The following is a 24,428-nucleotide window of genomic DNA, read 5'->3' as shown; positions in this document are numbered from 1 at the left end:
CAATTTAAAAAGCAAGACACAGATGGAAACATGTGATGTGGACATAAAACTATAATCTACCATGATGCAATGCCCATAAAGGTAAAAAATACATTTTGAAAAAAAGTGTTTCAAGCAAAACCATTGTGCTCACAGCTACCATTCAAACAACAAAAACTAGGGCCATGAAAACATACCCCCTGAGGCTGGCTACAACAATACATAGGGAATATTAGACTTACAGGAGGAATCACTGTATCATGCCTATGAAACAAACACACTGAAATTGCAGGTGAGGATGTAAAGTTACTGTAAGGGGTTGGTTATAAATTGCTTAATGTCACTTAAGATAGAGTTCAATGAAAAAAGCCATTTAAGGGTCACCTGACGCACAAAAACAGTAAGTATTAAAAGCTGCTTGAAGGCCCACTTAGTCTCAATAAGACCTGCAAGTAGAAAAATGGTTAATCAGGACTCAACATTTAAGCTTAATTTGCTAATGACCAAAGTGGCACGAGCTTCCACCTGGTCTAACCATGGGCCTTTTAATAGAAAATGCTTCATAAATTGAGACTAAAATCAGATAGTTTCCAGGCTTGCTGAATATACATAATAGCGAATGCATTAAAAGACATCTTGGTCATCTGTCAATTCTGGGTGTTTATCAATCCCAGCTATACTGCAAGAACAAAATTATAGGAGAGAATAAGAACAGTAGGCACCAAGTATAACTGGATCAAGTATTGTGATCATTATTAATGTAAAGATTTGATAACCATATCTCCCTCCCAATGACCTTCTAGCGCATCTATCATGAACACTTTATTTTCACACCGATCATCATGGGCTCAGACCTTAAAGGTCACTATAAGTCGTAATTTTAATTTGAAGTAACTCAAGACCTTTAATTTCCTGGTAATTACAACAGATTCAAAAATTGTGACATTACAATTATTTCGGACTCAGAACAGAGGCGTGTGTGTCAATAAAATCCCTGAAACAAAGTACGATAATCAATTCCAAATGTTATCAAACCAAGTCTGACAAACCAGGTTGAACTAGTCTTGTTTTTGCAGGGAGTCTGGTCGACAAGGAATTGATCACATGTAGTTAAATTCGGAGAACAACAGTTTCAACACAATATATCCAATTCAAGATATTGTTTCAACCTCTCCACAAACATGAAGGAAATAAAATCGGAGTATTATACAACTCATGTCACTCATAGTGAAGGGAAAATGCCTCGGAGTTCAGAGCAATTCTAGTCAGTTATTAACTGTATTACTCGCAAAGCTATCATGGGAAATAGAATTCCTAACAGCAATAGAAATACTACTGCAAAGGCTAATAAATGCCTAACCTTTAGCACGAGACCGGTGATAATGCAATTCTCTACTCCAGGTTTTGCAGCCTCACCTTGAACGAGTGACGTAGTCATTAGACACTTAACTGTAATAATTGAACAGTCTTGTGTAATTGCCGAACCGGCAGTTTTCCGGTGGTAAACGAAAAAATACCATCTAGCATTTTCTGAATTATTTTTTCATACTTTGGCTTACAACCTATGGGACTTTTTGCACCCTATAGCATCCTCGGAAATAACTCCCATCAAGCATGTTTTGGGTCAATTAGTCAGAAATGGCCATCTTAAGTTCCAAGCACGTAGGAAGTCTTTCTGTGCTACAACAGTCAAGAGGCAAGATGGCGCCCACGAGAGTGGACGAGTAAGCTGACTGCTCCTAAAACTCACCTGCAGGTTTACTGAATACCATCGGAGAGACGTGGTCCGAAGAGCGGCGTGCGCGGCGAAGTGTGGTGATAAACGGAGGATCGAGGTGCCAAGGGCGGCTGGTGCGGAGAAACGCGGTTACTTAATAAACGGAGGATCGAGGGTCAGCGTCCTGCAGCTTCCAAAACGGCATTGAACGACCTGCGTACGCCGACGCCCTCGCCTCCTTCATATTTGGCAGCTTGATCAGATGCGGAGAGCCGCGTCTATTACCGATGCGGTAGGGAGAAGAAAATTACCGCGCATACAGAGACTTTTACTCTGCTTTCGCTCAGTTTCTACTTTCGTGTTTTACCTGCTGAGAGAGCAGCGTTAACTGTTTCCACCGGCTGGGGAGAAAGTAGCAGCACGCAAAAGTATCGGCTGAGAACCGGTGGACTGGACTGCAAATTACTATTATGCCGCCTAAGAGAGCAAAGGGAAAGCCGCGGATTCAGGAGGAGCAAGTGGACGCTTAATACGTCCATACAAGCTAGATCTCTCTCTGACCATGCCCCCTGCCTGTTAGAATTGAGGATACCCGGGGTCCCCAAGCGAGTGTTTGCTTGGCGCCTGCCCCCCATGCTCTCACGGACACTGTTTTCACAGAGGAAATTAGAGCAGATATTGTGAACTATTTTGTTGAAAATGAGGGTTCGACATCCACGGTGGCTATAGTGTGGGACGCTTTTAAGGCGGTCATCCGCGGCCAATGTATTGCTAGGCAAGCCGGGGTGTTACGGGCTATATGTCTATCTCTGTCTAAACTTGAATTGGAGCTGCGGGAGCTGGACCTGGCATTCTGCCGGGATCCTTCTCCGGAAACGGCAAGTCAAATGAAAGCCAAATTACTCGCCTTTACTGAGGAAGCTCAACGGGAGGTCGCCTTCCTGGGGAAGCAGGCTGAGGCCCGTAGATACGGAGAGGGGGACAGACCGAGCAGGACTCTGGCGCGAATGGTAGCTCCTCGCACACACTCGCACTACATACACTCTGTCAAGAATGGTGAGGGGAGGATGGTTGTTGGCCAGGAAGCAGTACTGGAAACATTTGCTGAATTCTATAAGTCCCTATACACCTCCAAACAACCCACAGTCCCTGAATCCCTGGAAGGCTTCCTAGACTCCATTGCCATCGTTTGGTTTAACGACTTTCACCGCCAATATATGGATGTCCCCATCACTGTCCATGATATAGCTCAGGTGATTAAAAGCATGCCTGCGAGCAAGGCCCCAGATCCAGATGGCCTGACTACGGCCTTTTATAAGACATATGCCGAGGAATTGGCCCCCAAACTCCACTCAGTCTTTGTTGAGGCTCTAGAGTTAGGCTCCCTGCCCGAGTCAATGGGCGAAGCTTTAATTATAACACTGCTCAAACCAGATAAGGACTGCCAGGTCCTTGACTCATACCGACCCCTCTCCTTAATCAATGTTGATGCAAAGATATATGCTAAGATCATTGCAGACAGGCTACAGCCTTTGTTGCCGATGGTAGCACTCCCGGATCAATCTGGCTTTATACTAGGCCGAGCGACGTCCCATAACCTCAGGACGATATTTTCCGTCCTGCACTACTTGCACCCCTCTGTACAGGCTGCGGTTGTGTTTTTGGATGCTACCAAAGCATTTGATTCGCTCGAATGGCCCTTCCTCTTTAGGATTCTTGGTAGGATGGGGTTCAGTCCCCTCTTCATAAATTTGATTAAGTTGCTGTACGTCGCACCTAGAGCTCGAGTAAGCGTGAATGGACTAATATCACAGTTATTTGCCATATCCCGCGGGACCAGACAGGGCTGTCCTTTATCCCCGTTACTATTTGCGATAGCGATGGAGCCCCTTGCCGCCCGGATTCAACAGCATCATACAGCGAGGGGGATAGGATTCAGTTCACGTAGCCTGCTGATCTCCTTGTACGCTGATGATGTCACGCTTTATGTTCTCAATCCAGCTGTAAATCTAAACCCCCTATTGCGTGAATTTGTTCGCTTTGAGGGCTTGGCTGGGATATCCATTAATTGGTCGAAGTCTGTAGTTTTTCCTCTCACTGATGCCACGCGAGAGACGTCCTCTGACTACCCACTGCGCTGGGAATTGGATGCAGTAAAATACCTGGGGGTTTGGATAAGCCGCGATTTGCAGGAGCTGTGGTCTCTCAACTTTGGAAGGGCAGTAGACTGGCTGGAAGGAAAGGTGGAAATATGGAACAAACTAGCCCTATCGCTGGTCGCGAGGATAGCTCTGGCGAAAATGGTTGTCCTCCCCAAATTTCTATAATTTATTCGTAAATATTCCCATACCACTGACGGCACATTTTCATGCACGCGTGCGATTGCTATTGCTGGCGCTTGTGTGGGCTGGTGGCCAGGCGAGGACGTCTTGGGCGCTACATACGCTCCCGCTGCGACTTGGGGGCACCTGACATGAAACTATACTCACTATGTGCGCAGGCGCAGTTCTAGCACTTCTGGGCTTTTCCCACTCCCTACCAGCCGCATGTTGCGGTAGAAATGGCTGCGGCGGCCCCATCCCCTCTGAACGTGGCGATTTATGACAAGGTGACTCGCCCTTCGAAAGATGTAGACACGGTGGAAATGCTTCGCTGGACGTGGCGCGAATTGCGAAACAGAGCTAGACTCCCCCCTACTGTATGCGCCAGCGATCCCGCTGCGAGGCAACCCTATGATACCCTGCTTGTGTGATAGTGGTGGCACCATTACGCTTCGAGGGCAGACATTACACACATTTGCTGACCTTTACCCTGATGGCACCTTTCGCGACCTGGGTGTACGCGTGGAGGGACATCCAGAGTCGTTTTCTGACTTATTTTTGTACCACTCACTAAAGGCGTCCTGTAAGGCGCTGTGGCCCCAGTTCCCCGATGAGCCGCCGCAGCTCATGGCTCTTCAGAATTTACTTTCGAAACCCTCCCCCAAAAAGCTTGTGTCCCGCTTGTACAACTGTATGCAGGACCAATCCCCCATCATTGTGCCTTCTTCAATGCAGGCATGGAATGCGGACCTGGGAGGAGCCCCTGACGGAGGAGCAGTGGGAATTCTGTTGCGGGCAACTTACGATGTTATCGCCCAATTACAGGCTACGATTAGTACATTTTAAGTTTCTGCACAGATACTACCGCACGCCGATATCGCTCCACCGCATGGGTCTTAGGGAGGACTCTGAGTGGTGGAAATGCGGCTGCGAAAATGCCTCTTTTATACATGTGGCATGGAGCTGCCCTAAACTAGAGGAGTACTGGCTGGACATCTTCTCTGCTATTAATCAGATACTTCACAGGTCAGACGCACCGTCCCCGCTACTGGGTTGGGTTCATGACACATTGCCCACACACAGAAAGTTACATGCGCTACTGCTCCTTTATGCCAAGAGACAGGTGGCGGTACACTGGGGTCGGCGAGCACTGCCTACGTTTGCTGCATGGGTTCCGGATGTGACGTACGGCAACACACAGCTTGAGCGCTACTGGGAAATGATGCCTACCGCCTCCAGGCCTAGAGACATCTGGGAGCCCTTCACGCAGTGGACGCGTGAGCGCACATCCTCCCCTGACTCTGTACAATCGTTCCCAGGCGCGATATCTGATGATATGGGCTGATCCCACTCTATCCTGCACCTGTATTCCGCTGCGGAGATGCGCCCTGGGTGGTGGCTACATTTTGTGTGAGCGCTCTAGATATGATGGGGCTCTGCGTGTGGCTTTGCGCCTGCACATCTGCAGGTTCTGCTCTGCCTCTCCATGATTCTGTGCCTTCTCCCCCCCCGGCGCGAGTAGACCCCTCTCCTTCCTTCACGCCGACATGGTCCCCTTTGCCAGAGGGATTTCTGCTGATGCTAGTGCGTTCGCTCTGTACCGCCCTGCCCAAAGACATTGATCCTTCCTTACAACCGATCTTATGCCCGTTTGTGGCTTCTCTCCTCTGCACCAGAGTTAGGTTCTGTTGTGGTTTTTTGGGGAGGGGATGGGGGGGGGGGGGGGGGAAGGTCTGGTAGACATTGCTTTATTTGAAATGTTTGCTTTGTGCTCCTAGGGCATTAGTATTTGTACAGTTAATCCGTTTTTCTTTCCTTGCCAATTGCTCGCTGCATGTCTAACGGCTAGAAAATTGTAAGCACTATAGATTTTTTACTGTTGCATACGCGCACTGTCGTTGTGCCTGGGATGCTACTGCTGTTAGTCCATTACATGCTGTTTACTAAGTCACATCACTTATGACGTTATACGACTTGATAGCCGCCAGCCCCAGGGTTGTCGGCGTGACGCTGTGTAACTGCACTTTGTTTTCAATAAATACTTTAAAAAAAATAAAAAAAAAAAGGAGACGGGTAGCTGCTGAGTTACGCTATGTGTCACCGGATGTTGTATGTGTCCAAGAAACCCACTTACCATGGAGCAAGCACCATTTGTTGGCAGAGTTAGGCTTCTCCGTTCTGATCTCTTCACAACAAACAGGAATGAGGCGGGGAGTTGCCATTTTGGCTAAAAAAGATATGTTTAACCTTAAACGGAAACTAGCAGATAAAACGGGCCGATGGGCTATAGTTGAATGAGTAGGTAGATCTAGGATTTTTACGCTATGTAATATTTATGGATCCAACCTGGATGATCCAGCAATTTTGGAGGAACTCCATATGGAACTTGCAACCTGGCCTACTCCCTTAATCATTTGTAGGGATATGAATATTAACTTAACTGCTCAAGATATTGCTGGTGGGATAAAAAAAAAGTATAAAGGCCGTAAACCACAGGTGTGCAGAGCACTTCTAAACATTTTAAAGGACTATGGCCTTGGAGATGTTTGGAGTACTTTATTTGCCACAGACCCAGGTTTCACTTTTTATTCCAACCCACACAAAAAGAAAGTAAGGCTGGACTGTTTTTATATGAGTATTATGGACTTAGTTAATGCTAAAATGCAAATTTACCCTAAAATTGCAAGATCACTCACCTATCGCTCTTATACTTACTGGGTGGGGGACAATGGGTATTGTTAAAAGGTTCTCCTTTGACCGCAAGCTATGCTTGAATGATAACTTTATAGATTATATCGCAGGGTGGTTAAAGGAATTTTTTGAACATAATCGGGACTCTGCCAACATTAATATAGTGTGGGACACATTTAAAGCTAGTTTCAGGGGGAGGTGTTAAGTTTTGGGATTGCTCAACAAAAAAAACTAAAATCCGAGATGGAGAGGTATTATCTGGAGCTGCAAAGGGCTGAGGAGAGGCTGACTCAGGGCATTGCAATGCAGGGCAATATAATCCTGTTGGAAGATGAGGTTGCCAGAAAAAGGGCAAAAATACTGGGACTCTGGGATTCTGACAGTGCAAGAAGATATCTGACACAGAGGAAAATTTGCCATGAATATGGGGAATCCGTGGGAAGATCTCTAGCTCTTAAATTGCGCATGAATGAATCAAGTCGGAACATAACTTCATTAAAAGATAATACAGGGGCTTTAAGGTCAGATCCACAGAGATTTTGGGTGTCTGCCATCAATTCTATTCCAATTTGTATACTACGGATCAAGGTGGGAAGACCCCACTAAACCTTACCTTATTTGGAGAACTCTCCAAACTAGATACTGCAGCTGTGGATATGTTGGACGCTCCAATAACGATGGAGGAACTAACAAACGCGGTCAAATCGCTGGCGATGGGGAAGGCAGCTGATTTAAAAGAGATTATGCTGGCCACGTTCAGGGCGGCTCAAATTGGGTCAGCGCTAAAGACATGGAATGAAGCTACAATAGTAGTTTTTAGTAAAAAAGGTAAAGAAGTAAAAACTCCCTGGCTCTTATGGGCCTATCTCATTATTGAATTGTGATGGAAAGATATATTCTAAAATTTTAGCCAACCGTCTATCTTAAGTCATAGTTTCCTTAGTCTCCCAAGACCAACATGGTTTTATACCTGGTCGGGGTACTGTGTCTCATATTAACAAAGTAATCACCTTGTTTGATATAGCGGAGGTAGAGAGACGTAGATTGGGGCGGATTCTGCTAGATGCAGAAAAAGCTTTTGACTGCGTGGAATGGCAGTACTTATGGTCATTAATGGAGAGTATGGGATTCCATCAAAAGTTTATGATTGCATTGCAGGCCTTATATGAATCACCCACGGCGAGAATAGCATCAATGGGATTAGTTTCAGTAGTGCAGATTACTAGAGGTACGAGACAGGGCTGTCCCTGCTCCCCTTTACTTTTTGCTCTATATATTAATCCATTTATTGTAATGCTCTCTAGAAGCCGGCTTATCAAGCCTTTTGTGATTCGCAATATCCCCCACAGTATTCGCATACATGGATGATATTGCGATAACATCGGAAGACCCAGCCGCTGCCATGCCGGAAATTGAACGGCTCGCTGGTCAATTCGGACGATTGTCCGGTTATGAGCTAAATACTACAAAAACGCAGATAGTGTTTACTGATACAGTAACAATAGATGATTCAAGAGTAGTGATGGAAGCTACATACTTAGTTAAGATTCGGGCATCTATGGCTGCAGTGGTGGAGCCAAACTGGGGGTCTCTTTATAGTAATATCGCAGATTCTTTGGAGAGGTGGGGACGGCTGCACTTTACTTTGATTGGACGCGTTAACATCTTTAAAATTATTATATTACCGTGAGTATTATACCTCTTTAGAGCAGTGCCTTTAGAAATCTCTGTACCCCAACTACAGAAGCTTCAGGCTTTATGCTCCAAATTTGTATGGGCTCCAGGGAAATCACGAAGAGCTATGAAATTTATGACATTACCAAGCACCAGGGGAGGCTTAGCACTGCCTGATTTTGTATTATATTATTATGTTTGTTTTTTGCAAAAAATGGTTTTTTTACTCTGTGGAGTGGATGAAGGTAGTCTAACAACAACCATATCTACTAGCTCCATTTTCTACCTGGCTTTAGGAATCGAAACTAATCGAAGTTTATTTCAGGAAGTAGAATGGAGCTACTTTAAGAGAACCAGATTCAAGATTGTAGTCGCAGCATTTAAAACCTGGAAGAAAGTCAGTAAATTAATTAATTTAGGAGACCTCACTTATTACACTCCTTTGAGTATGACTAAATTGCCCCCACTCATATTTTCTGACAGGATTGTAAGGGTCTGGCGAGAGAAAGGGATAGATTTATTAGGAGATTTGTATGATAAAACGGGAAATATCAAACAGTTTGCGGACCTAGTAAGGGATTATAACCTACCACAATCGCATTTTTTAAAGTTTTTACAAATTCTGGATTTTCTGGTAAAACGCAAATTAAAATTGATCTGCAATACATTAATAGAAGATAAGGACACAGAGTAAAATTGGAATGCTGTATAAAATCTTAAATTTAGGTAAAAAAGATGATCTGGAAAAACATACTTCACAATGGGCATTGATATTGGGAGAGATCGAATTAGATATATCATCTGAAGATGCAATTGTCAGATCTAAAGAAGTTCTCATGTCAGCGAATCTAAAAATACAATTTTTTAAAACTTTATTCAGGTTGTACTATACACCAGCACGGATGAGAAAGTGGGGTAATCACTATAATGGTAAATGCTTCCGCTGTGGGGCGGAAAATGCTGATATAGAACACATTTTTTTTAGTTATGTAAAATTGAATTTCTTTTTACGTGATATTGAACGTTTTTTTATCCATTATTTTAGGGGATTCGCTACAAATTTCTCCTGCTCTGTTACTTCTAGGAATGGGTCGGACGGTCTCAAAAGGGGGCATTATGTATAAACATCAATTGTTTTTATTTGTTGCAATGACTGCCGCCAGACTGTGTATTGCGGGGGATTGGCTATGTCCCGAGCCACCCAGGTTTGAAGTTTGGAGAGCAAAAATGTACAGGTTAGCTAGTTTGGAATTTAGCTTATACTCAGTCAAGGGGGCAAGGAAACGGAAATTAGGGTTAAAGATATGGGATCCGTTTGTAACTCATATGAATTCTTGAAGGGTAAGACCATTTGATCTGATTTATATTTTGATCCCTGTTTATTAACCTGGCTCAACGAGTATTGTTCGCTGATGTACAGGCGCTTTGGTCAATATTTTGTGTATCTTGATTAGCTATATTAATTTTCTTTGGTAACTTATTATTAACTCTTGTATTCTTTTGATTCATTGTGTATTATATGTATGATGTCTCTGAAAGTGTGGAAAATAAAAAATTTAAAAAATAAGGAAGTCTTTCTGTGCTGCCACAGCTTCCTTAAAAGGCAGTTCATTTACAACACCCACCATATGGAAGGTGGTGATGCTAGTTTTGGTGCCTGTAGTTCTCTGTAGGGTCGGGCATGGTCAACAAGGCCACCATCAGCATCATGACATGTACAAGCAAAGATACTGAAGTTCTAGACAAGCTCGACTCTTTCAGAAAAACTGTTCCCGCTGGTAATAACAATTAAAGATCCATACTCATTAGGTTGGGTGACTTTGCATGCTCTACACACTCAGCCACCCCAGTAAAGCTTGTCAGATTCATGAGATTGGCAAACCACTGAAAGCTGAAGCCTGGATCAGCTGGAAGGTTCTGTTCGAACCAAGCCCATAACAAGTGTGATCTCTGGCAAAGATTTTATTTCACTGATCTTCCTTATCCCATGTGAAAAACCTTTCAAATACATGAGCTCAGAATACCAGCTATATAAAATCCTATTGTGTTTAGTACGCTATAATGTTGCTCTATCTATAAGAATCAGGGCCACACACAGATCTCACATGACAACTGTCTTGCACCTTTGTTCACTAATGGCCCTGTCACCAGGGTGGAGGCAGGGGCAAGAATGTCTCCAAGTTCATGTTTAAAAGCTATCACTTTTAATAATTACTTCTCAGAGCAGTGCTATAATGTGACGCATTAATGTCAAAACTTCCACGTGATGCATTAATGTCAAAACTTCCACGTAAAATAAGTACCTTTTTTTAATTTTGAAGAAGCGTGACCATAGTTTATGTTATGATGTATGATTTATAAAGCCTGCATTTTCAAGGCTTGACGCGCACGCGGGTTCAGAGAGCCAAGCCAGACACTTGGGTCACCTCGGCTCGGCCACCTCTATCAGATTCCTACTGGATACATATCTATGCATAGATAAATCAAGCATTCACATCAAACCAACTCAAAATGACTCTAGTAAAATAAACAAGCACTGTCAAAGTCAAATGTTCGCATGCACTTCACTGGTGTACAGAAGTTGGCTTTATCAATCCTAGTTTGTTTTTGCTTTGGGGAGAAAGAAACCACTGAATGATGCCCATCTTTGTTATACGGTTTTTTTAATATCCTGTTACAAGATGGCCAATGGCCATTTTAGAAAACTGAATTACACAAAAAAAAGTATGAGCTGGATGATGCACATTGAATTAAGACCACGTAGCAGTGTGCCATTACCAGGATATACCCCCACCACACCCAAAAAAGACATGTGTGGAATTTGTTTATTCTGTGTATGACCAACGCCCTTCATATATTGTTTGGCGTTAAGGCCAACATGTTCATTTTGATGATGGAGTATCAGTGCAAGACCGCTATGAGCAATATGAAAATTAATCAGGGGACCAATTTCTAAAAAAGGTCACAAAAAAACACCTGCAATTGTATGTCCGCGAATTGTTCACAAGAGTTTACAGAAGTACACCTGGAACCAACACTCCTAAAAAGCTTCTGTGAATTTCGTTGTTGCGATCTGCAAATAAAAATTTATGATTGTTTGCTCAGGCAAAAAACTACCAAGCGAATGCAAGCTAATTTTCCCTAAACTCCCCCCACACCCCCATGCTCTCCCCCCCACTCACTTCAGGAAAAAGTATTACGTGTGACCTTGTCAGATGTAAATTTCCAACCTTTCCAGAGTGTGAAGAAGAGTTTTTGGATACCCTTAATCACATTATTTTGCAGGTGTGTACAATCACAAGGCATTTCAATCCTGAAACTACTGCTTCCCACCTACTTCCAGCCCCTACATGTGGATCTGTGGAAAAGTGGCAAAACCAATGCCTTGCTAGAATCCAGAATCTCATAATATGAAGCCCGGCATAATCAGAGAGGCTATTAAACGGAGCTCTGACCACATCTTATCCCTTTGACAAGTAAATAATTTATAAATTCCATGCCCATTATTAAAAATAAAAAAGCCAAGAACTGGAGTTGAGAAAGGATCATCGGGGGAGAGGCAGAGGAGAGACAAGAGAGAAACTAGTTCCTCACGCAATGGAATGCAGGGACTTCCAAGGGGTCTTAGGGAATAAGGTGAGAATGCCAATTGCCTGTGGACTGGTCCAATGCGTGATTGACAATGTTTCAAGCCAAACGTTGCAAGAGGCAGAACACAAAGGTCGTCATCATCATATTTCCATTATTTCAATTCAATAAAAACCATAAAAGGTACAGTATAAAACCTTTAAAATAGAGATGTAGTAAAACGTGCATGTTCATTTTGAGAAATTATTTTTTGGAAGACTAAAACGTGTGGAAAATTTCAGACTAACAATGCATCTCTAATGTATTTGTAAGATCCATGATATTATAATAAAAATTATAAACGACGAAGTCCGCTAGAATCTTCCCATGGCTAAAATAATTTACAAAGAGGACAAGTAAAATACTAAATAAAAGGGTACAGAACCAATGATGAATACAATTTAGACAGTACATTAAGTGTGTGAAAAATGATCTTACTATTTTAACAAGCATTTACAATGCAATAGGTCTTGCAATTGCGAGATTTTGAGCTATTGGCATTGTAAATGGCAATGCATTTTATAATATTAAACGGCAATGTCATTTACAATACCAATAGTTCAAACTTTGGCAAAAGCGATACCTATTGTATTGCAGAGCGATGTCGGTTCAAATTTGGAAGCAGCATTTTTGCCCCTTCCATAAGGCCGAGTTTGGGAACCAGGAGATGAACTTTGTTGTCCTCCAAATCAAGGCAGAAGCAAGTGTCTCCTTCTTGCGCCATGAGGATTTAAAACAAGCATTTGCAATGCAATTGCGGCATTAGTACTTTAGCTGTAAACATCTTAAGGTAATGCGCGGGTGCACAGATTGCTTCAAAAGTACTACACTTTTTGTATTTCTTTACTTTTGAAGTGATCGGGGCACCACGCTTTAGCTTAACTTGTTCAAAGCTAAAGCCCGAGTGCTGTGATGTAAACAAAGTAAATGAAGAGAAAAAATGATGCCCGCACTCCCCCCCCCCCCCCCGCCCACACTCCCCCCCCCCCCTCTTTATTTACTTTGGTTATAATTGCCGCACATGTGCTTTAAGTGAAACATCTTGTGCTAAAGTATGGTGCCAAGATTGGTTCAAAAGTATAAAAATTGAAAAATATTTGTTTCGATTTCTTTACTTTTAAAGCAATTGCGGCACCAGGGCATTAGCTCAAGATATTTACAGTTAAAGCAAGAGTGCAGCGATTTTAACCAAAGTAAATGAAGAGGAAAAAAGGCTTGCAGCGGCATTTAGCCTTGCAACGAACCATAAGATAGGCCTGGCCGACATTACTCCTTCCAGGATGCTGCGCTAGAATCATTTAACAACAAGACACAAGTCGCCCATGTTTTCATGTAAAGAAAAGAAAAAAAAAAAGAAGAAGATTTGGGGAGCTGTGTGGCCCGGCCCGGCCCGTCAAGAGAGTGGTGCCTGTGGCCTCAGTCAAAGCCCACATAGTGCGCTGCAAATACAAAGAAAACAGTGCTCGCCCACTTATAAGGCAGACCGTGTAACAAGCAGAGTAAAAGGTCCAGTCGTTATGGGAGGTAACAAATGCAGACAAGGCAGTACCAAGGAAGGACTAACAAGCCTATTTCCAAATCAGAAGCCTGCATTTACGAAGGACAAAGACATGTCAATGATAAATGTGGGCGGGGTTTCCAGTGCTTACTCCAATACAGCATGCCTCGCAGAGCGAGCAGCGCATACGCGCTACCGCTAGGCTCGACCTAAACAACATTCAACCTAATCTACCATTTTGCCGACGGGTATCTAGCGGTTTAATACACCACACAATCTCTGGGGTTGGTTTTACATATTCTAAGAGGTGAGTGGCGGTCCCTAAACCCGCAAAGTTTAAAAATTGGAATAATCCAGGGTGTGTGTGGTTTAACATAGACCTTACAGAAATATATCAAGTGTTCAATATTACCTGGAACTGGAAAACCCATTGGGCACAGATTTGATAAATCTCCCTTTTTTCGACCAGGAATGAGTAAACTTAGCCAATGGTAACATGCCCAATCTAAATTTTACATAAAGTGCACATGCAGTAGGGTTGATGACCATTAGCAGGTATTTCTTATACTCGGGTACACATTTACACATCAAGAAAAAAAAATCTACCAGGGGATGCAGCAGAAAGTTTTGCGCCTAATATGAACTTCTAATAGGCTGTTTTCAGCTTATACCGAGCACCTTGGGTAATGCAGAAGGCTGCAGCCAAAAATCTTCCAAACCTAGCTTGAATAGCCAATTTTTTATATGGACAAGACAGAGGATCTTACCAACATGGTAGTAAGCAAGCATTATTCTGACTCATTATCTATAGGGACCTAAATCTGCATTGGTCCAGAGTCTTATTCAATTTTGAATAGGTTGCAACATGGCAATATCATAGATCGATCCTAGGTTTAGGTCGGATACAATTGGCAGGGTCAGCACACTAGTGGGGAGTCGCAAGAGGGTCTTTATAAAGGCATTTTCAGCTTTTTTTCAAGACTAAGATTACAGTGCCCCCATAAATCTGTCTCAAACATAGCTCTCCCACATGGTTGACTCTTGCATATCTCTTCGGGGTGTGGGTCGCGGAAGAGACAGGACAGATAGCAAACATAGCACTTTTCTGTACCAGTGCCGCTCATTTGTGGGAGTCGTCCAGTCTTGCACCCAAATAGTCAAATTTGTGTACCCTAAGAACATAAAAGTCAATGGTTTGACGCGGGATGACCTTAGAAACCACTCTAAGTACATGGTATGTATTGGATTCAAAGGGTCTGTGTCAGACAGACCTATTATTTCTAATGATGCCTGTATGCAAGCCCACAAACTACATGGACCCAAGAAATCAAACCAAATTCCAGACTTCTACAATGTAGTGCTGGGTCCGTTTGCTTCAAGGAAATACTAGACTATTAACACCATCTGTTGTATGCACCACAAAAGTCAACTATCTTCCCATACACCAGTACAAAGCTCCTTGTCCCTGCCACCTAAAACAAACTTCACCCCAGTACCTCAGACCACCCTGCACAAGTTCCACCGCGCAAGCAGCGCTCTCACATTAATTTGAGTGTCAGACTTCTTGTGATTCTGTACTACCCACGGAAGGCTCCTTCCATCTTTCCTTTGCTTCAACAGACTAGAGCTAAAGAAACTAAGGAGACAAACTCAGAAGAGAGTTATCATTGTATGGCACTGCTACCCAATCTTTGCTATGATCAGCGTATTGTTTCTATACACAGATGGAGATACAGACTGCCTTGAGCGGACTATAACGTTGGACTGCCTGTAAACTCTTACTGTGAGGTTTGTGTGAGAATACGGACTGCTTGGTGTTCACACAACTGTGCACAGGATCCACATAACTCATTTAGTCTCCAAAAGTTCAAAAGATTTCCAAAAAGGTATGCGGTTCATTCTGGCTATTTTGCAAAACTAAGACGTACAACAATGCTTGGAGCAAAAGGTTTTCGCTGGCCAAGCTTCTACTAAGCAGTACTTTACACACTCTTCTTAGTAATGGAGTTCAGAATTTCAATGTTTAACACATTGAAAGTGCTTTGTGGATTCTAGGCACATCATACGATCTGATCTTGAACTGAATTTGCTGGGAAGCCACTACTAGGTAGACTGGCAAATTTACAAATAAAAATAAATTAAAAAATACACACACCACACAAACTTTCTCCATTTATAAATATTTTTTCTCACTAAGGAATAATTGACTTCATGTTGTATAAACATGGTTTTATAACACTTCCCATACTGATGACCAGCATCTATTCTTTAGCAAAGATAGCCACAGATATATTCTGACAAAGGCATGACGTTTTCATAAAACTGAATATTCTAGCACAAACTGACATTTTCTGATTACCTAGGTGATAGCGCATCCTGGTGATAACGTAACCACTTCCACCTTATTTCCCCAGAAGCACCTGATTCCAATTGCCTGCTTCACTTTTAAGAAGCAGTAAGTTTGCACTTATTTTTACACACAAAGCGTTTGAATGTTGACTGAATTTGGTTTATAAATGATAAAGAGTGCTATTGGCCACATCAAGTTGGACTGATCTACTACAAGGACTATGTGAAGATCACATACCATTTCACAACACTGTAGCAGCACCCGCACAATTCTAAACTAATGTGTTACCACTAAACAAGAGTAAAATGGATTGAATATTGACAATGGCTTTACAGGCTACCCATCTGCAGTCTGGACCAATCTGCTCCCTTCCTTGGCTATATGTGTTGCCCAAGACACCCCTTTCTTTCGTAGGAAGGGACTGAAAACACAACTTTACAATCAACAGTTAACAATGACTTGAATCTCTGCAATCCTTTGCAGACCTGCCATAAAGTCAGATTACCTATTAGCAAAAGCCAACCCCCCCCCCCCCATTTACACACACAATATTACTACCCCTATTGGTAAAATGTTGAAGCCGTTCAAATTACCATTCTTGAATTACGGTTAGCTACGAAACAGAGATGCACAATGTTTGAAAATAATTGAGATGCAGTGTCTTGGTGGGAATCTTAAACAGCGCAGGACTGCCTTGACTATGGTCAACATTAAAATGGGCCACAAGTACGAAAACAAGCCAATACACTGCCGTGTTTTCCTCAGCGGGCTATGGTTCACTTAATTCTGTAAGAGCAAAAAGCATAGAAACTGATATCACCTATAAATTCCTTTCCTCTGCAACACACAAACCAGTCTCGCCAAGAACATGTGCAGATCAGTAAGGTGCTAAAAATGTACTTCTCTACACACAGAAAAACAGCAAGGATCAGGCCCACATTAGCTGATATGCATACTTATTCACAAAAATGGCACCTACCTACGCCAAATATCAGGGAAGTTCAAGAAAAATAAGTTCCACAGTTAAAAAAACAAAACAAAAAAAAACACGTTGGTCTCACTTTCAGGCACACTCAATCTTAATAATAGTGTTAATTACCTCAAATCAAACATTAAGGCCCACCATTTATACTCTGTTACTATGAAAATAAATAGCAGGTTGTCGTGTGCCATCCCATTGAGACGTTCTTGTAACATAATGAAGAGCAAATAGTTTGTAAGGGACAGTCATGGCTTTGCTACATTTTATTTAGGAACATTTTGCACATATAAACTTAATGAAATTGTATTTTGAAAAGAAATGGTCAACCACTTAATTACAATGTTTCGCTGTCTGCAGTAAAAAGAAGAAAAACGTTAAATCGTTTTGATGAGAGCGTGGAGCTTTAGTGAACACATAACTCGCTGTGTTGAGCACATTTTGCCCGTCAAAGATTTGTTTAAGTTCTTGTACAGAAGGCACAGCCAACATGCTTCGTAGACTATGATGTCACCTCAAATCCTTAGCGGCAATATAGGGAAACGTTAACAGACCCTAAGTATCATAGATATGCACAAATCGAGTCAAAAAACGAAAGCTTTTAAGCTCAGCGTTGAAACAAACTTTAACAGAACACATTAAATATGTTCACCAGTAAGAAATCTCCCAGTTAACGGATAAAAGATGGAGAAACGTCAAATTGAACTGGAAACTTGGGGGAGGTATCGCACACTAAAGTGAGATGGTGGGGAGGAGAGTTGGTGAGGAAAGGAGGGTGGGCTGCACACTTCTTGTATAACTATCACGCCCTTCAATTACAGGGTACTTCTGCACGCCTTTAAAACATAGCCTTATAAAATGTAAAAGAGAAAAATTATTGGAACCTAAAGTTGGCGAATTGAAACAGATACACAAACATTACAGTTCGTCGTACAGAACACTAGTTAATGACACGAAACAAAACAGAAAAGGCACCAGAGAAGGATGACCAACAACCTTTAATGTAAAATAGTAAACCCAACTAAAGCACATTCGTGGGAGAATAGTAACGGTAAGAGACTTAAAAAGCAAAAGTAAGTTAATAAAGGGGGTTCAAGGGGAAAAAAGCAAAGACAAATGGGCCAGGATTCGGATTAGCAATTACAACTACGGCATGTCTGTGAGCCTGTGCACTTCCTGCAAACATTTCGTGGGTCAGTCACCTAGTACCTACCAGCCTTGAGTCTGAAAGATTGCTGCATGAGCTCCAAGGAGACCTATGTTCTCTGGTCAAAACATCAAAACTGTCATTCTGTCTGTCAAACATTAAGCACCGCCAGAAGGATAAGACTACAGTTCAGATCCGACGACCCTGACGTCCAATGTGGGGACTATATCAGCAAAGTCCATTCCTCTTTCGTAAGCCAGCGGCAGAGCGCGCGATGCGCTCCCGGGGAGCGCGCACACGGGACAACCTAGCAGCAGTGACTGGGGCTCTTTCAGCCCATAAACCACCCTTCGAGATCCGTAGGAGACACGGGAAGATTGGACACGGAACCTCTAAAGCCGGCGCCAACATCACCAGGCAACGCTACTCTGCTTAGATCGTGGGGGCAACAGGGATCCCACCAATCCTCCCGGGCAGGGCCATCTCCCGGTCAGGCCTACCGAAGCCCCGGTTTAGACAAGTTCATACCACGACCATCCCATGCTGGCCTCCATTTCAGACACAGCCTTCTACACCTCTTCCCAGACTAGCCCCACCGCAAGCCTGTTCTCTTCGCCCCTCCCGGGTTAGGCCTACAGCAGGCCGGTCTCCCTTTCCAGAGCTGAGCTGGGGAGCCATGGCGGCGGAAGCATTACCCTACCTTGTGAATTCTCTTCAGGGCCATGGTGTGCTTGCTGCCGGCCGGTAATATTGGAACAGTTGTGTTTGACACAGACCAGCGGGGACCGGGGGGAACTCTCTCTTCAGAGATTATCACGAAACCGGGACTCTGATTCAGTTCCTTCCGGCTGCAGCAACGACTACTGCATCACGCACAGGGCTTTGTCACCGCGCACAGATCCTTCCGCGGAGCGCGCACGCACGCCTCGCTCTGCTCTCCTGTCAGCACCGCCCCTCCCGGTACGTCACGCCGCCCGTGTGAGGTCAGCGCGTGGAATACCGCTCTCGGTCTGAGTCTGCACGAGCCGTTTGGAAGCCTCGGTTACTTCCGGGAATCTAATGGAGAAGTTTCAGATGCGGAAGGATACAGACGCTGGCGCTCTGTACTGTTCTTCCTGTTAGAGGAAAGACGTGAGTCTCGCGCGATTACAGAGGTTTGTCGATCTGACATGCCGGTGTGTGCTGTGGGTGTTGTTTCTCCCATAGCATGACAGCGCGTTTATCTGTGCTCACAGTGTTCAACTTATTAACAGTCACCAATAGATCGTGAGCGTCTGTGGTTGTCTAGTCTATGTGCCTCGGTTGCTACTTGCGTTGCCAAATTAGTGATTGTGTTAATTGTATGCAGATAGGAGGCTGAACCAACACCACAATGTCTGCACTTCGAATTTAAAATCCGGGGCAATACCATGCTCATTGACTATAAAAGGGAAAAAAACACTGTCTACTAAAACAAAACTAATCAGTAGTAAGATTCTTAAAATTGTAATACGAAGATTGTGAAAAGCCACTTATGGTCACTCACATATCAATCCATGTCAGAGCATCCTTCTGAAGTTCAGAATCTAATTGAAGAACGTTATGTTCCGACAATCCTTCCCTGAAACCATTTTCGAAATCTATGGCAGGACTAGAGGCTCCGATTTGCTTCGCAATCTTTACTACTCAAAAACAGCAGCCAATAAAAAAAACAGTAAAACATTGGGAAAAAAAACACTACATTTCCCATGAGGCTTTGTACCTTGCTTCCATAAACTTATCAATCAGCATTGACCAGTATGTACAAAATAGTGAGGCACCAGCTTACTGCCGCTTTCTTTGCTGCTATGCCGTCAAGATAAGTGCCTCTATATTTTCCATATATGTTCATGAAACCAATGTGTTCAATTGTCTTACAGTAATTGCATTTTATACTGATTAGAATACTTAGGCACCTTACGATCGGCTCCTGGTCTCCCTCTGTATATTATTTGTTTTTCTTTTGCAATCTGCGCATGTTGCAGCTTTGTTGATTAGCCACTTTCCTTAAAACTACAATGATTGCCCTGCTTCCTTCTTTTTAATTTATTCTTTTCTGCGGCTTTCGCCACTGCGTTGCACTCGTCCCTCGCACCAGCTCTTGGGAGTGGCCCCTCCCGGGAGCGAGGTCGCATGTGTAGCACAATTGGGCTGCACACGCGCTACCTCTACGGAAGCCTGTACGCATTGCCAGTGTACGCGCAGCGGCTTCAAGAACGAACGCTGGAAGATCCGCCTTCTCCCCAGGCTGGACTAGACAGGGATCAAAAATTAGCTAGCATTCGCGCCAAGAATTTTCAATTCTATTATGGACACGGAGGCGAGGATTATGCTTCTCTTTCTTTACTGTAAAATACACAGCAGCCAATAAACATACAGTTTTCATAAAATAAACTACAAAGACCATGATGCTCAGCCTAAGCCACGCCTCCTTAGCCCTCATAAGAGCCCTGGTAACAGTCCCAGCCTCCTCCTTTCTTTGCACGAACTTGCAGAATAAGTCCAATAATCCAAAAAAGTCTATAATATTCTTCAACATGGAATAACAGGGAACTTTGTTCCAACTTTATTCTTCAACGGAAGATTCTTCATTCAGTTTTCTTGTCCTTGCCTAGAAGACAAATATAAACAACCCGTAATTCCTGTATAAAACCAGTATTAAGCATATAACAACGGGCGGGTAGGCATGATCATACATTGGGTGGGATAATCCTCGCCTCCGTGTCCTTAATAGAATTGAAAATTCTTGGCGCGAATGCTAGCTAATTTTTGATTCTATTACAGGACCGGAGGCTTCAGATTATGCTAGTTTAACGCTGTACCAAACACAACAGATGCAATATCTCCCACCGGCTTATAATAAAACTGTTTGAAAGTCGATTCAGACGACCAATCAGCACAATGCATAATATCTTGTACATTTGCTCCCAGCAGAAATGACTTTGAAGCAATGGCTCCACGCACCGAGTGCGCCCCAAACCGTTGAACATCAACCCCAGATTCTTTCATGATAAATTTAAGCCACCTCGCAATAGTGGCTGAGGACACAGGTTTAAATGGTTTTTGTACAGCAATCAAAAGCTGAGTAACCCCAGTCGGTCTCAAAGAACGAGTACACTCCTCGTAAGCTTTCAAGCATTGGACGACACAAAGTTTGGCATTACTATGAAAGGCTTCTAATCAATCTGTCTAGAAAGTGTTTTTGTGCGACCTGTAATAGTAAAAGAAACTCCCTCCGGAGTAAATACTCTACCTGTAATATCTAATGCACGCACATCCGATGATCTCCTGCAAGCTGATAAGCATAATAGCATAGCTAATTTCGCAGACAAATGCTTCCTTGAAAGCAAGTCATTAGAGGACCAACTATCCAGAAGCTTGATTACTAAAGAAACATCCCACAGTCCCAAATACTTAGGCTTGGGAGGATTTGCGACACGTATGCCTTTGAGGAGTTTGCATACCAAAGGGTCCATTCCTACCGGTTTCTCGTCAATGGGGGTGTGCCCCGCGGAGATAGCCGATCAGAAATTATTCACGATCGATATGCCAAGCTGCTAGCCGCTTTTTCCGACAAAAAATTCACTATATGTGAAAGGCTTGCCCCCACGGGATCCAGGTCCCGTTCCACGCACCAACATAACCATCCCTTCCAGGCTGAAGAATACCTTTTCCTCGTGGAAGGGGCCACGCCTGTTTGATGAAGTCATTAGCCGTTCCTGAAACTCCAGGCAAATTCCACTGTTGCCTGAAAGCCTCCATGCCATCAGCGCGAGGCGTTGAGACAGGATCAGTGGATGTTGTTCCCGAAGAGGTCCCAGAAGAAGGGACTCCGACCAGGGCAACATCCTGGGGAGGTCGCAACACATCCCCAACAGCATCGGGAACCACGGTTGCGACCTCCACAGAGGTGTCACCAGGACCACCTCCGCCATTCTGTTTGAGAATGTGTGAAGCTACCCGTGGAATGAGAAGAAAGGAAGGGAACGCATAGTTCACCGCTCCCGACCAGTCCTGCAGAAAAGCAGCCGTCGCTGGGTCCGGCCTCCAGCTGAAGAACCTGGGCAGATGGCTGTTCAGCCTGGATGCGAACAGGTCGATCTGACACGGACCCCAAAGGTCCTGTAGCCATTGAAACATTCTGGGATGCAGCTGACAATCGCTGTAATCCCGAAGGTGTCTCGAGTTCCAGTCCGCTATTACGTTGGACTGTCCCGGGATGTACTCTGCTATAACCGTGATCTGACGGTTGAGGCAATGATGCCAAAAATCCTTGGCAATTTGCACCAGCATGGACGATCTCGTCCCCCCCAGTTTGTTTATGTATCGTACTGCAGAGACGTTGTCCATTCGAAGAAGAATGCAACACGAGGTCTGCTGCGGGGAGAGGGTCTTGATCGTGATGGATCCTGCGAGGAGTTCTAGGCAATTTATGTGTAACTCCAACTCTTGAGGAGACCACCTTCCTCCTGTTGAAACTGCGCCACAGCGCGCTCCCCAGCCCCAACGACTGGCGTTGGATTCTATACCCACCTCGGGTAGCGAACCGAAAATGGCTCTGCCGTTCCACGCTTCTACATGGCTCAACCACCATTGCATCTCGTCTCTCACCTCTTGGGACAGGGGAACCAGGTCTGAATAAGCCAGACCTCTCTGCAGGTGTTGGATTTTCAATCTCTGTAGCGCCCTGTAATGAAGGGGCCCTGGAAAGATCGCTTGAACGGACGACGCCAATAAACCCACTACCCTGGCGACCGTCCTGAGTGAGATCATCTGTTTGTTGAGAAGAGATACAATCTCCTTCTTTATGTCTTTCAATTTGGATTTCGGAAGACTCAACTGCGCTGCTTGTGAATCGATCACAAAGCCTAGAAAATCCGTCGATTGTGACGGGGTCAGGGCCGACTTGGCCTGGTTGATCACAAACCACAGATTCTGAAGCAATGAAATGGTCATTTGAAGATGTTGTGACACTAGATCCGGGCTTTGAGCCATGATCAGGATGTCGTCCAGGTAGAATATCAAGCGTATTCCCTGCTCTCGAAGGTGTGAGACCACCGGCTTCATCACCTTGGTGAAGCACCAAGGAGCCCAGGAAAGCCCGAAAGTAAGGGCCGAGAATTCGAACCATCGACCGTTCCACTGAAATTGGAGGAAGCGACGATGAGGGGGGTAAATGGGGATAGATAGATAGGCGTCTTTGAGATCCAAGCGGACCATCCAAAATCCTTTCCGCAGCAGATCTGCCAGCAGATGGATTCCCTCCATCTTGAAATGGTTGTAGACCAGGAAATAATTGAATTCCCTCAAATTTAGCACAAGTCTGTGACCTCCTCCCTTTTTCTGACCTAGAAAGATATTGCTGCAAAACCTGTGTGGACTGTAATCGCACACAGCTATGGCGAGTTTGCAAAGCAATTCGTCTATCTCGTTGTCTATAAAAATTCTCTCTTGTTGGGAAAAATGGAGAGCCCTCGGATTGGTCATCTGTCTGGGTGTCTCGTAAAACTCCAGCTGAAACCCTTGAACAGTCTGCAAGACCCACGCATCCTGGGTCAGGAGACCCTAATTGTGAATGAAGTGTCTTGTGCGACCCCCCCAATGGAATAGGAAAACAATCGAGTGCGCTCACCTGTTGAATTCTGGGCGTGGAAACCTGCTCTGTTGCCTCCTCCCTGGAATCTGCCCTTGGAGAACCCGCGTCGTGTGGGATAGAATGTACCACCTCTGGTCGAATCCCAGTCACCTCGACCGCGTCCGAAATCACCTCTGGGGGGACCTTGGTTGGCAAAGCGGCCTGGCGAGCGTCCCCGACCTCGTCCGGCCCTGTTAAAAATTTGCTGGTGAAACACGCGCTTGATCCCGGCCTGAGCCTTATCCAGTGACGTGAAGGTACCCACGTACCTGGAGACATCCTTCACGAAACGCTCACCAAATAGGTTGCCCTCAGCTAAGGACCCCGGTTTCGCAGCCGCCAGCTCAGTCAGATTAGAGTCCATTCTCATTAGTAGGGACTTACGTCGTTCCGTGGACAGTGCACAATTAGCGTTGCCTAGCAAACAAATGGCACGCTGGGTCCAACCCGCTAAGATATCTGGGTCAATCGGAACGTTGGAGTCTTTGGCTTGCAGTGCCATCTCGAGGATCTTTGCCAATGGACCTACCACGTCCAGCATCTTATCCTGACAACCGCGCCAGGCGCGGTCGATCCCTTTCTTAGGATCTTTTGCAAATTTGTTAAAAAATGTCAGTAGGCTAACATCTATTTCCGGAGTCTCTGCCACCTTATGGGCAAGGTCGGGACGAGGACATTCAGATCTAAGGCGGTTGCAAACCTCCTTATCAAACCCCTTCCTAATATTTTCTTGAAGGCATTCCCCCACTGCAGTGGCCGGAACCCAATCCGAAGATCATGGGTGAACGATCT

General features: G+C 44.3%; 1 protein-coding gene across 1 annotated transcript in view; it reads right to left on the bottom strand.

The window, feature by feature from the left end:
- Positions 1–19,067, bottom strand: part of LOC144769274 (ubiquitin-conjugating enzyme E2 D2) — a 311,568-nt gene extending 292,501 nt beyond the window's left edge. Inside the window, exon 1 of the mRNA XM_078653332.1 lies at positions 18,684–19,067. Coding sequence (XP_078509458.1) covers positions 18,684–18,707 — 24 coding nt within the window. The 5' untranslated portion in view covers positions 18,708–19,067. The remainder of the gene's footprint in view (positions 1–18,683) is intronic.
- Positions 19,068–24,428: the final 5,361 nt, after the last annotated feature.

Source organism: Lissotriton helveticus, chromosome 7, assembly GCF_964261635.1.
Source record: "Lissotriton helveticus chromosome 7, aLisHel1.1, whole genome shotgun sequence".
Taxonomy (NCBI): domain Eukaryota; kingdom Metazoa; phylum Chordata; class Amphibia; order Caudata; family Salamandridae; genus Lissotriton; species Lissotriton helveticus.
This window is presented reverse-complemented; position numbering and strand designations above follow the sequence as displayed.